We start from the raw sequence: 13,762 nt of genomic DNA, 5'->3' as shown, positions 1-13,762 counted from the left end.
CTCCTCTTAAAACCATTGAGAAGAGGGGACCTTGCACCTATCAATTTTCTCATGGGCATGTATGGAGTGCTTCTTATCTTGCACCTGCCTATGCACCAAGAGGAGATGATGCCAACACCCAGTCTGTGTTGGATGACTTCACCGTAGTACCAACTCAACAAGACATTGCACTAGAAATGGGGTTTCAGAGACAGTTTGTCAGACCCAAATGACCACCTGTCTGGACTAAAGACTATGTTAAGTAATATTTACAGTGTTTTCAATGTAATATTTCTGCCAACGATATAGTGACTTGTTCCATATTTGTTGCTGTGGTTAAAACAACAATGTTTGTTTTATAATTGAGAGTGATTCTTAAAAGAGGAGGGAATGTGGTGTTTTAGATGCTGTTTATAATTATTAGAAGTGGGAGCACTGGCTGTTAGGAGTCTGGAAGAACAGGATGGAGGGGGGAGAAGATTAGTCTGGGCTGAGTGAGAGCTACAGAGAGATGCAGCAGCTTTGTAAAGAGGTTCCACTTTTAGTAAATGAAGTTTGTTAGTACCTTGCTTGCATGATACAACACCTCCCCACCCCACAACCAGGGGCGAGAGGGAGGCCTTACCTGGTGACTGGCCTCAGGGCCATAAATACTCTACCAGAGGGGCATGTACTTTTGTACATAAATACCCTGTCAGAGGGGAATGTATTCTCGGGGCCTAGACCTTAAGGCCATATATACCTGGTGAGAAGGGCATCCTTTGTAAATGGTGCCTACAGACCTTGTCTGCCGTAAGGGGAAGAAGGCCCTGCACTAGGTCTTGGATGCTTTCATACTGTTGAGGGGGCCCGCCCCTTGACAAGGCTAAAAAGAGAAAACAACAGAATTCTACTTTTCACCTACAGTCCACAAATTAAACCCTTCCAAGGCATTATCAGCAATCTACAGCCTATCCTGGGAAATGACCCCTCACTCTCACAGGCTTTGGAGGAAAGGCCAATCCTTGCTTATAGACGACCCCCTAATCTCAAAGAAATTCTCTGCAGTAAACAGGCAACACTCCATCATAATCATCCAGGAACCCACCTCTGCAATCAACCCTGGTGCCAATTGTGCCCACACATCTACACAAGCGATTTCATCACTGGATCCAACCACATCAGTCACCAAATCAGAGGCTCATTTAACTACACATCCACTAATGTGATCTATGCCATCAAATGCCAGCAATGCCCCTCTGCCATGCATACTGGCCAAACCGGACAGTCTTTATGGGAAAAAACATTAATGGACACAAATCAGATATCCAAAAATGCAACACACAAAAACCTGTTAACCTGCCCGGGGCACTCATTAATGGATCTCAAACTCACCATTTCAGGCCATTTCCACAAGCCAAATACCCAGGGAAATGTTGGAACTTAACTTCATTTACAAGTTTGATTCCTATCACAGAGATATGAATAAAGACATTGGCTGGCTAGCACACTACCTTCCACATCCTAATGACTTAACCAACCAAACAATGTATTCTTAGAGAAGGTGCAAATTTTTTTTATCAGCTTCTTGTAACTTGAACACTCTAATTCACTTTTTCCCTCCTCTTCCTTCCCCCTCCTTCCCTTGTTTATTCTTGTATCTGGACTTTTAATGCTCCATTCATCTGAACAAGTGGGCTGTGCCCACAAAAACTCATGATACCATCTACATGTTTTGTTGGTCTGTAACTGGAAAAACTTAAAAAAGCAACAAATAGTCTAGCAGCACCTTAAAGACTAACTCAGCTAACCTTCTGAAAATGTGCTGTACAGCATATTCTGTTATTTACAGTGCAAGATTAACAAATTATTTCTGTGGAAAAGGCCAATTGCTGTTTTAAATTATTTGTTTTTTTGTGCAATTAACTGGTTTGTTGACAAAGTGGTAGTAACAATGTAAGTTACAGGTTCAGTTATGTAACTATTATTGTAAACTATGTCTCATGACATGTGATTCAAGAGTTCTATCCTAATGAGATGACTAAGAGTTCAGATCTCTTAGCAAGCTGTGTACAAATTCAGGAAAACCACTCTGCCTCAACAATGAGAAGTCCTGTGCACCTTATGCATCTGCAGAAGTGGGTCTTTGCCCATGAAAACTTATGCTCCAATAAATGTTAGTCTATAAGGTTCCACAGGACTTCTAGTTGTTTAGGCAGATTCAAACTAACATGGCTACCCCTCTGATACTTCAGGGGGTAACCAAGTTAGTCTGCACAGAAAAAACAACAAATGGTCTGATAGTACTTTATAGACTAACAAAACATGTAGCTGGTACATGCACAGCCCACTTCTTCTAATGACCAGAGTTTTGAGTTTAGGATGTGCAGACCCAAAATAAATAGGGGGGGGGGAACAAAGGGGGGGAGACAGGGAGCTAGAGGGAATCAGTAAGTATCTGAAGATTGGGTAGTTAAAACGAAGCAGATAAGAATCAAAGTCAATTGATAGTATCCTTCCTGACATAGGAGTCTACACAAAGAGTTGTTTGCACCTGCAATGACTATTAAGTTGATAGTGCCCTAACCATCCTTCATCATTAGCATGTGAATTGAATTTGCGGATAAACTCTAATTCTAATGTTTCTCTGTGTATCTGGCTAGTAGAACTGGTTTGTGACAAGACTGCCACTTGAAGATCTTTGAAACAGTGATTAGGAAGATTAACGTGTTTCCCAATAGATTTCTGTATGTTTCCTTTACGTATATCTGATTTATGTCCATTGATTCTTTCCCGCAGAGACTGTCCAGTTTGTCCAATATATATAGCAGTGGGGCATTGCTGGCATTTGATTGCATAGATCAAATTACTGGATGTGCAGTCAAATGATCTTTTGATTTGGTAGCTTTTGTTGTTGGCTCCAGTGATGAATTCACTAGTATAGATATGTGGGCAGAGTTGGCATTGTGTTTGGTTGCAGGGCTGAGTTCCTGGATGTTTATGATGTGGTTGTGTGGCATGGTTACTGGAAAGAATTAGTTTCAGGTTGGGGGGTTGTCTGTAAGCGAGAATAGGCTTTTCTCCCAAGGCCTCTGAGAGTGAGGGATCATTTTCCAAGATGGGTTGCTGATTGTGTATAATGCGCTGGAGGGGTCTGAGTTGTGGACTATAGGTAATAACAAGTGGAGTTCTGTTATTTTCTCTTTTGGGTCTGTCTTGAAGTAGTTCATGTCTGGTTACTTTAACCCCACACCCCCCTTCTCTCCTATTTACTTTGGGTCTGCACATCCTAAACTCAAAACTCTGGTCATCTGAAGAAGTGGGCTGTGCCCACGAAAGCTCAGGATACCACCTACATGTTTTGTTAGTCTATAAAGTGCTATCAGACCATTTGTTGTGTTTCCTCTGATACTTGTCACTCTGCCTCAGTTATATATAGGCTACACGTTTCACATTATTCAGGTTTTTTACACAATAAAAAAAAGAACTAGAGATAGGCATCTTCTAATGAAAATTTGCATTCTGTAAAATCTGAATCAGTTATGTAGGCTGAATAAATAACATGGCTCATGACCCTATCTTTAAAACCTGTTTGAGCTTCTATTCATAGACCTATGTTACTAAAAGCTTTAAATTCAGAAATTAATAGTTTGAGACTGTATCTTAGTAATTAAAATTAACTATATAATGACTGTTGTATCAAACAGTGATGTCATGGTGTCATTTTTGTTTTTATGTGACCATATAGTCCAGTCCATGAAGAGCAAGTTGATAAATAGATATTACACAGGAATGTGCACACTCCCACTTGATACTTGGCTGTCTTTTCAATCGATTTTTTTTTCATCTGTCTTCCTCAAAGTACTTACAACCTTTTTATTGATAGTTACCCTCCATTCAGATCTGTCTATGGCTCTATCTTCGAAGTTATTAGTATATTAGTTCTGCGGCACAAGATGAGATTCTTCTGGAGTGTCTCTTAACAGGGCATTCCTTGACCACTCCTCTTGCATTTTCTGAGTTTCAGCTCACCATAGAGAAGCTTTGTTGGGAGTCTGTCATCTCCCATTCTTACACTCTGATCCGTCTGTCTAAAAATAGAGCTTTGATTAAACTGCCTTGTTGCAGGTTGTTTTGCTTTTTCAAGGACTTTAACATTTGACACTTTGTCTCACCAGTGGAGCTTTAGAATAGAGCAGATATAGCACATGTGAAATTGTACAAGATATTTAATGTGTTTGCTGTACCCTGTCTATGTTCATAAATGGCATGCTCTCTCTGCTGAGTTGTATATAATAGACTAATAGATTCCAAGGCCAGCAGAGAGCACTGTGGTCATCAAATCTGATCTCCTATGTAACACAGGCCATAGAATCCTCTCTCCCCAGTTCTTACAGCACATATTTTAGAAAAACATACAGGCTTACAAGCTTGATTTTAAAATGGTTAGTGATTGGAGAATCCATCACAATTCTTCATACTTGTTCCAATGATTAATTATCCTGTCAAAAATCTTATTTCCCACATATAGACTAAGTCTACAATGCCTCTTTACTGCACTGCAACTTTCTGGTTCAGGCATGTTAAAAAAGCACACTCACCTCTCCCCTCTCCCCTCCCCCCCCATGTGCAGCAAATTACAGTGCTGTAAAGTGCCAGTGTGAACTGGGCTACAGTGCTGGGAGCATATCTTCTCCCCTCACAGAGGCGGTATGTTTGGAGTGCAAACTCTCTCCTGGAACTCATGAGGTAACCACGCTGCCATGTTAAAATGCTGCCAAAGCTACTCTTTAAAATGTCAAGTGTAGACAAAGCCATATTTATCTAGCTTCACTTCCAGGCTGTGCATCATTTTATGTCTTTTTCTGCTAGATTAAAAAGCATGTTATTCCATTAGATCACTTTTTTAAATTTAAGGGCAACCCAGGATCTACTCTGCCTGCCCCGCTCAGTCCATCCTCATTCACTTTCACCAGGCTGGGGTAGGAGGTTGGGCAGGGCTGTTCCTAGATATTTTGGTGCCATTCACAGCCCCTCATGCGTGGCAGGGAGGGGCAGCGTTCCTGGCCAAGGGGACAGGAGCAGTGGAGGGAGGGGGCCGCAGCAGGGCAGGGAGGCAGTATCAGCTGGAAGTTAAGGGCCCCAGCCCACTCTGCTTTCCTGGCTCCCCAACACCTTGGGGGAGGAGGCCTGGGAGGAAGATGAAACAAAAACCAGGACTATGTAGCACTTTAAAGACTAACAAGATGGTTTATTAGGTGATGAGCTTTCGTGGGCCAGACCCACTTCCTCAGATCAAATAGTGGAAGAAAATTGTCACAACCATATATACCAAAGGATACAATTAAAAAAATGAACACATATGAAAAGGACAAATCAAATTTCAGAACAGAAGGGGGATGGGGGGGAAGTAAATGTCTGTGAACTAATGATATTAGAGGTGATAATTGGGGAAGCTATCTTTGTAATGAGTAAGATAATTAGCGTCTTTATTTAAACTTGAGTGTAAAGTGTTGAATTTAAGCATAAATGACAGTTCAGAGGATTCTCTTTCAAGTGAAGTCTTAAAAGGCCTTTGAAGCAGGATGCAGGTTATCAAGTCGTTGAGACAATGTCCTTTCTGGTTGAAATGGCAAGAAACTGTTTTTTCTTTGAGGAGGAGGATGTGGAACTGTTCCCACACTCACTGACAGCAGGAAGCAGAAGTGATGCAGCTGGGAGCTGGCTGTGCAGAGAGGGTGGGGTCTGGGTCACTGCTTTCCCCACTGCCTGTGAGTTTGGGGCAGATGGCACCAGGCTCCTTGCTAATTCCCTGGCCCATGTAGCTCAAGAGAGGAGGGCTTGGAGGAGTGGATGAAGTGGAGCAGGGGCAGGAAGCGGTGGAATGAGGGCATAGGCATAGCAGGGGTGGGGGCTTAGGGAATGGTGTGAGAGGAGTTGGGACAGAGCAGGGGGCTGTTGTTGGACACTGGAGTTAGGGCGCCCTGAGGCCACGTGCGAAGGGCGGGGACAACAGGAAACTGGCACCTGCTGCCTGCGTCAGCCCCACCCAGCGAAGCGGACGCAGCGCAGCCAGGACCGCGGGGCGGACAGTACCATTGGGAGAACAGCGGGGGGGGGGGCTCTTTTTGTGCTCTGCGGCCGGAACGCACGGCGACTTCTTCTCGCGCGCGCCCTCTGCCAGTAGTCTCGCAGGGACTCCCGCGCGGGGGGCGGGGCGTTGCTGGGGCGACCTACAGTGGGCACCAATCACCGCGCGCGGCCGTGCGGCTGTGCCAATCAAAACCCAGCTTACCGCTGTCGCTCTTGTCGGAAGCGCGTGGCTTTTTCGCAGCCTATCAGGCGTGAATGCAGGCGCCCAGCTCCCCAATCAGAGCGCGCCGGAGGCGGGGTCTGTGCTGCGGCCGCTCTGTGGGGCTGGGACGGCTCTGGCAGGGCGGGAGCCTAACGGGCCTGTGAGGTGAGTGGGGCCTCTGACGTGCCCCCCCCCCGGAGAGACCTGGGCTGGGGGATCGCCCGGCACAGCCCCGTCTCTGTCAGCCCCCCCCGGGCCGTGCCCCCCCCGGGCCGTGTGCCCCCCCGTCTCTGTCAGCTGTGAGGGCGCAGCCCCCCCCTGAGCCTTGTGCCCCCCCCCGGGCCCTGTCAGCTGTGAGGGCGCAGCCCCCCCCGAGCCCTGTGCCCCCCCGAGCCCTGTGCCCCCCCCCGTGCCGTGTGCCCCCCCGGGCCCTGTCAGCTGTGAGGGCGCAGCCCCCCCGAGCCCTGTGCCCCCCCCGGGCCCTGTGCCCCCCCGTCTCTGTCAGCTGTGAGGGCGCAGCCCCCCCGGGCCGTGCCCCCCCCCGTCTCTGTCAGCTGTGAGGGCACAGCCCCCCCCAGCCCTGTGCCACCCCCCCTCAGATGTGTCTTTCTCAGCTGTAAGGACACAGTCTCCCCTCCCCCCCGCCCAGGTGTCACTGATGTAAGTGCACAGTCCCCTCCAGTCCTGTGGGCCCCACTTGGGACTCTGTCGCTTAGCTGCAGTGTATGATCGGAGTACACCGGGCAGGAGGGAGCTCCTGGAGGGTATTACGGCTTTAAAAAAGACTCTGTGGCCCCAAACAGCCACCCTGGTGAGTAGATTTTGGCCAAGCGGGAGGAGATGACATGGAAATGCACAGGCTTGTGCAGATTCTCTCCATCCAGGCCCAAGGAAGTGCTTTATGATATTAGGGTGGTGTCATCATCTCTCTCTTACAGATGGGGAAGCTGAAGTAGAGAGGAAAAGTGGCTTTCTCAGCATCACCCAGTGGCACAGCTAGGCCCAGGTTCTGGGGTGAAGTTTTCTTGCCATATCTCTATTGACTAGGGCATATCTCTATTGACTGGGAAAACAAAGGCACAGCCAACATAGCAGCGCTGGCAAACCCCAGTGTCAATGCAGATATGCCAACAGGAGAGTGCTTTTGTCAGCATAGTTAATATCACTCAAGAGTAGGAATGTTAAAATGTGATTATTTTTGTAAACGTAACCACTGAAGCTTAAAAACACCCCTGAGCTCCAGCTCCAGCCTGCTCCCCTCAGCCCCCTACACTGCTGCCTAAGATACAGAGGCAGCGGTGGGGAGGGCAGGCGGCATGGCAGGAGCCGGTCAGAACAGGGAGCCAGCTTGAAAGCCAGCTCCACATGTGCACCAGCTTCTGCCTCTCTCACCCCTACCTGTGCTGCCTCTCATACAGAGGGGAGCTTAGGCTCATAAGTTAACCGCGTACACAAGTCCACATTAACATCCCTATTCAGGAGATGGTGGTGTTATTCTGACAGAAAAATTCCTGGTGAATTAGGTGGCATCAATATTAGAGGGTTCTGCTGGTAGAGTTATCCTGGCAAAACACTTGTACAGGCAGTCCCCGGGTTACGTACAAGATAGGGACTATAGGCTTGTTCTTAAGTTGAATTTGTACATAACTCGGAACTGGCTCCAGATTCAGCCGCTGCTGCTGAAACTGACCAGGGGCTTACTACAGGATGCCCTTGGCAGAGTTGCTCTGCCCCCAGCTTCCTGGAATCAGCCACTGATCAGTTTCAACAGCGGCTGAATCTGGAGCCTGGGACAGAACAGCTGGGGCACTGCCGGGTAGGTCCCCCCAGGACCAACCTGGCAGCACCCCAGCTGCTCTACCCCAGGCGTCCACAACAAAAGCCTGGTCTGCTGGGGGGGGGGGGGGGCGCACTAGCTGCGCCCCCCCCCCCCCCCAGCAGACCAGGGACACCCGGAGCAAAGCCGCTGAGGCGGCGGAGTCCCGCGCCTCCAAGGCTTTGCTCCGGGTGTCCCTGGTCTGCTGGGGACCCCCCCAGCAGACCAGGGACACCCGGAGCAGCTTTTCTCGCCCCGGAGGACGCGGTGGCGGGACCACTGCGCGTCTGGGTGGTCCTGCCGCCTGCGAGTTCCGGGGCGAGAAAAGCCCTGTTCGTAAGTGCGGATCCGACATAAGTCGGATCCGCGTAACTCGGGGACTGCCTGTAATGTAGAAGAGGCCTGAGAACAGAATCTAGGTCTCCTGACATTTCAGCTGTGGCCACGTTGTTACTTTGTGTAGAATTAAATAGCATCAAAGATCAACCTCTTGAACGGGCTGTTTTGTCTTCTAGGATCAAACTACTGTGGAACAGGGTCGTGTTGGGTAGGCAAAGTGTTCCCAGCGCTTGGACTCCCTTGGGGTCAACCATGATTCACAGCCTCTTCCTGATTAACTCCTCAGGAGATATTTTTCTGGAGAAACACTGGAAAAGTGTTGTCAGCCGCTCTGTTTGTGACTACTTTTTTGAAGCTCAAGAGAGGGCTACAGAGGCAGAAAATGTACCTCCGGTGATCCCCACACCTCACCACTACCTCCTGAGTGTTTATCGTCATAAGATCTTTTTCGTGGCAGTGATTCAGACAGAAGTGCCGCCCCTATTTGTCATTGAGTTCTTACATCGGGTTGTGGACACTTTCCAGGTGAGAGAAGCAGGATATTTTGTCATGCTATTTCTTATTTATTTATCACAGATGCAGTTATCCTCTCTTATAATAATAGCAAAGATTGCCTTGCAGCAATACTGTGGCGTTCAATACCAACTGATCCAATACGTTTTTTTTTTTTTTTTAAACTGAAGTGCTCTGTCTCTGCATGTGGGCTTTAGCATGTTCTGCTTGGCTGGTATAGGCTAACATGCTCTTGCCAAGTTAAAAACCTATAAAAAGGGATGTGTTTCACACAATGCCCTAAAAGTCATCACGCTTGAGCTCTTTCAAATTCAGAGTCTGCCTTTGAGAATGTTCTGTCACCCTGAAATGTAAAACTGGGGACTGTTAGCTCAGACACACTAGAGCTTATCTCTGATCTCAGAGCGCGATGCTTCACTTGGTCAGCACCCAACCAGTAGGTGCTTTTTACAGTAAATCAAAGTGAACAACTTGAATTGTACCTGTCAACAAATAGACATTTGCGATCATATACAAATTTCTGTTACTTTAACAAAATAATCCTAATAATAACTAACAACTTTGGGGTTCGCTGGATCTTCTGCAAGGTAGGAAAGGGTATTAGTTCTGAGAATTAATTCAGTAGCCTTTTGTCTTTGCAGATCTGGGGTATAAATCCTGTCTTGGATCATAAAGGAGCTGACGTTGTCAGTTTCTTTGTAACTGAATATTTTTTTCTTTCACCAGGATATTCTATTTTATAGATTACAGTGGCAGAGTGTGGAGGACTGAAACATATAAAAATTCTGAAAGATTGTGATATATTATGGTTATGTTTAATTTTAAAAATAAAAGCAGAAGGGGTGGAGGAATGAAAGGAACTCTAAGTTACCAGTAATTTGCTTCTGCTTTTCTGTGTCCCATAACTGTAACTCTGCTCATGAGAAGACCAGAACTGGATCAGGAGCAAGGTGATTCCCAGTCATGGTAGAATTGTACTGATAACTAGAAAAACTGGACATTGCAATCAACTTATGTTTGCAAGAGTTGTAGTATTGTATGGGATGTAACTACCAGTACCATCTCTTTATCCCTTTTGTAAGTGTCTAGTTTATACACACTTCAAAAGAGATACAAAATAGAGCTGCTTTTCGTGGTATTTTTTTGAATCTCAAAGTGGACTCTTCTCCTTCCAAAAGAATTTGGGGAGCTGACTATATTTCTTTCATGTAATGGAGTATTACCATTTGGATTTGGTTTCTCTGAGTTTCGTGTGAATTTAAAGTACAAATCTTGTTTCGTAGATTGAAGAGTCACATTAGAGTTCCCTCAGAGAGTTAACAATATTCAGAGTCAGTAGGAGTGAAATCCTCAGGCTGTCTGGGGAAGGAAGGACGGATGTCATGTTTTGCTTGCAAAGTTCTGAATCTTGTGATCAGGATTTGAGGTGTCTTGTGACCAGAGTCAGAGTGGAAGAGAGAAAAGAGTTAGAGCCTTTAGTCAAACTACTTTGTCATATGTGTTTTGCTTCTAAGCACTATAGTCACACGCTTGACTTCAGACTTGGGAGATGTGGGTGGGGAATGGGAACAGAAATTCAGGGATCAGACAGAGTGTTAGGTGGAGCATGAAACTTGATGGTGCTCTTATAGACTCATAGACTCCAAGGTCAGAAGGGACCATTATGATCATCTAGTCTGACCCCCTGCACAGTGCAGGCCACAAAATCTCACCCACCCCTCCTAGAATAATCCTCTCACCTATATCTCAGATATTGAAGCCTTCAAATACTTTGAAGACCCCAAGATGCAGAGATCCTCTAGCTGTGATGTTGATACTTTTGGAGAGGGCTCAGGGAAGAGAGAGAGAAAAATTAAAAGATGAGAAAACTTGCCTTACAATGATAGACTCAGATCTCAGTCTATTTAGGTTAACAAAGAAAAGGTTACTCATGACTTGATCACAGTCTATAAATATTTACATGGAGAACAAATATTTGATAATGGGCTCTTCAATCTGTTGTTGAAAAGTACAATGTAATTCAATGGCTGGCAATTGAAATTAGCCAAATTCAGACTGGAAATAAGTGTACATTTTAAACAGTGTAATTAACCATTGGAATAGTTTACCAAGGGTTGTGTGGGATTCTCCCTCAGATTTAAAAATTGTTTCTAAAAGATCTGCTATCAGAATTATTTTTGGGAGGTTCTATAGCCTCTGTTGTAGAAAAGGTCAGCCTACATGATTACAGTACTGTGGTCTCTTCTGGCCTTGAAATCTATGAGCTGTTATTCCCAGTAAATTGGTCTGGCTGTTCAGACTATGATCACTGATGCTTACTGGGCTTGTGCTTGGCTGCCCCCCCAGATGGAGAATTCACCCATGGCGTCTGCTAGATTCTTCCTGTTGGCTTCCCATTCATGAGGCTCGTGTTCCAGGACGCTGTTTAAGCATGCCTCTCTTTTGGGGACTCTCCTAAATTCTTTGGACATGGCTTTTTGGTTGTGGGGGCTGGAGAAAGGGGCAGAATTGTTTAAAGCTCACTCACAGCAGTGCCCAAATGAACGGTCATCTCAGTATACCATTAAGATGGTCATAGTCTGCACCATTGCAGGCTGTCGTCAATCTAAGTTACAGTTTCAGCAATGTGACTAATGAACAGAAGAACGACCATACTGGGTAGACCAACAGTCCATCTACCTGGTATCCTGTCTGCTGACAGTGGCTAATACCAGATCCCGCAGAGGGAGGGAACACAGCAGGTAATGCTCATGTGATCCCTCCCCTGTCACCCACCTGAATGTAGCTGATAGAATCGTTGTGAAGACACTGCTGTAAGTCGACAGCTGACACTCTCCCATCAACTCTGTTTATGCTTCTCATTCTTTTGGAAAGCTGGATGGAACGCTCCCCTTTCATCTGGCAGATAGTGTAGACATGCCCTAAGATTCCCTTACCCCCTTCTTCCTTGCAGGCTTTGATGAGCAGTGGTATTTGTTAGTTGTTAAATGTCAAGGTTGTTATCATTGTCGGTCTGGGTTAGTGCTATTCAGCTGAACAAGGCCATTCACATCTCTTAAAGATACTTAAGCCAGCAGCATCCCCTTCCAGCCCAGATTGAAAGACTTGCATTCAACTTTGACTACATATTCAAAGTAGCTGTGTTGACACAGCTTTGAAGTTGAGGCTGGGCTCTGAAGACCACTGACTTTGGCCTGAACTGCAATGGCTTCTACATCGGCTTTTAGCCAAGCAGTGCAAGCCTTTGTCTGACAGTCCAAGTTGGGAGGCTGGCTGCCACAGATTGTGTAAGCATATTTAGAGCTATTACTTTACGTCAAACAGAAAACGCCCTGCACTCACATTGTCAAGACTGTCTCACCAACCATAATAGCTAGTTAAAACTTAGACTATGGAAAGAAGAAAACAAGAAGAAAGAGGTGCAACTGCACTACACTGCCTATTAGCAGTAGCAGAGCCCTGGATGGTTTTTATATATTTTTAAAAGTCTTCCCCTCCCTTTCTACCACCAGGGCAAATACATGTTACAATATGTTCACGTTTTGTAGTACCTTTCATTACAAAGGTTTCCAGAGGGCTTCATAAACTTCACAGATGATACTTGACATTTGCATCGTACTTTTGTGTTTGAAGCATTGCCAGTGTATAGATAAAGTAAATATGCATGAACATGCACGATGGCTTAGCCAGTATGATATGCAGTCATCTTTTGGATGGCACATGGTAGTTGCTTAACCCCACACAGGCACTATGTGACAGCTGAGGATAAGAAAATAATTCTCTCTTCAGTTGATATTGGGGGACTATATAGGGGTAGAATTAGGTAGGCAATTACCCACATCAGAATTTGGGCAAAACAGCTTCATAACACTCTTCATGAAAAATGCATTGGATTTCTGATAAGCATGCATGGTCTGAAGCCTGGTTTTACTGAAAAGTGTTATGAACGACCCCTAACACAGGGATGGGAACCACGAATAGTGAGTGGGCCACATGAGTGGCCCTCCTTTACCTCAGTCGGCCACAGCAGCTGATTTGCGACATTCCAGCTCTGGGAATGGAGTGGGAGAAGCAAGGATGGAGCGTGAATCAGGTGATTTGTGGCTCCTCCGAAAGTGCTGGGAGGGAGGGAGAGGCATAAGAAATACGGGGCTTTGGTGCCCCAGTGTGCCACAGGTCGCTCATCGCTGCCCTAGGATCAAGCTGTGTGTAAATATTTGATTTAATACTCAATCAAAGGGAACTGTTGAATCACCAATATGATTTTCTTCTTGGAGATCTCCCATTCTAGTTCCTAAACTGGTAAGATTTGATAGGCTCACAGCCTGATTTGTTAGGCTCTGACAAGGAATTTTAATGCTGTTAAATACAAAGCGTAGCCAAGGTGTAGCAATTGTCGTTGAGAGGCCGAGTGACTGAAGCAGATGCTGGGCTGGGGATCTTCTGTTATTCATGCTACAGATTTTTCCTTTTACCCACTTCTCAAGTTTGTGCACTGGGTTTCTGTCCTTCAGGAGGGAAAAAGTTGCTTTTCAGCAGATTGTGGCATACCAGACTTGTTCTCAGGACCTACGGTTAGCTGGCCATTCAAGTTACTTTGAGGCTTTCTCAGCAGTGTATAAGATGCTGAAATGGCATTGGGGCGAAAAGACCAAGAGCAACATGGATGGGAGGCACTTCAGAAATGTTCATTGATAAATTGTGTTTTTCTTGTAAAAGAAAGACCAGGTAGAAAGGAATAGCATCAAAAGCAGCTTGTAGTTTTCCAGTTCTCCCCTAGCCTTCCCTCACACTAGAAATATACGCTGTATAAATAATTTAGGACTTTCTCTAAACACTGA

At 45.8% G+C, this 13,762-nt stretch overlaps 1 protein-coding gene across 2 annotated transcripts in view; it reads left to right on the top strand.

Annotated features, from left to right (window-relative positions):
* Window positions 1–13,762, top strand: part of AP3M2 (adaptor related protein complex 3 subunit mu 2) — a 45,715-nt gene that overhangs the window by 19,226 nt on the left and 12,727 nt on the right. Inside the window, exons 1-2 of one of the 2 annotated variants that reach the window (XM_075915723.1) lie at window positions 6,288–6,418; window positions 8,585–8,933. In XM_075915723.1, the coding sequence (XP_075771838.1) occupies window positions 8,661–8,933 (273 nt within the window). In that variant the 5' untranslated portion in view covers window positions 6,288–6,418; window positions 8,585–8,660. Of the gene's footprint in view, window positions 1–6,287; window positions 6,419–8,584; window positions 8,934–13,762 lie in introns of those variants that run through there. The other variant, XM_075915722.1, reaches the window with a different exon arrangement.

The sequence above is a fragment of the Pelodiscus sinensis genome, unplaced genomic scaffold (assembly GCF_049634645.1).
Source record: "Pelodiscus sinensis isolate JC-2024 unplaced genomic scaffold, ASM4963464v1 ctg75, whole genome shotgun sequence".
In the NCBI taxonomy this organism is placed as follows: Eukaryota; Metazoa; Chordata; order Testudines; family Trionychidae; genus Pelodiscus; species Pelodiscus sinensis.
This window is presented reverse-complemented; position numbering and strand designations above follow the sequence as displayed.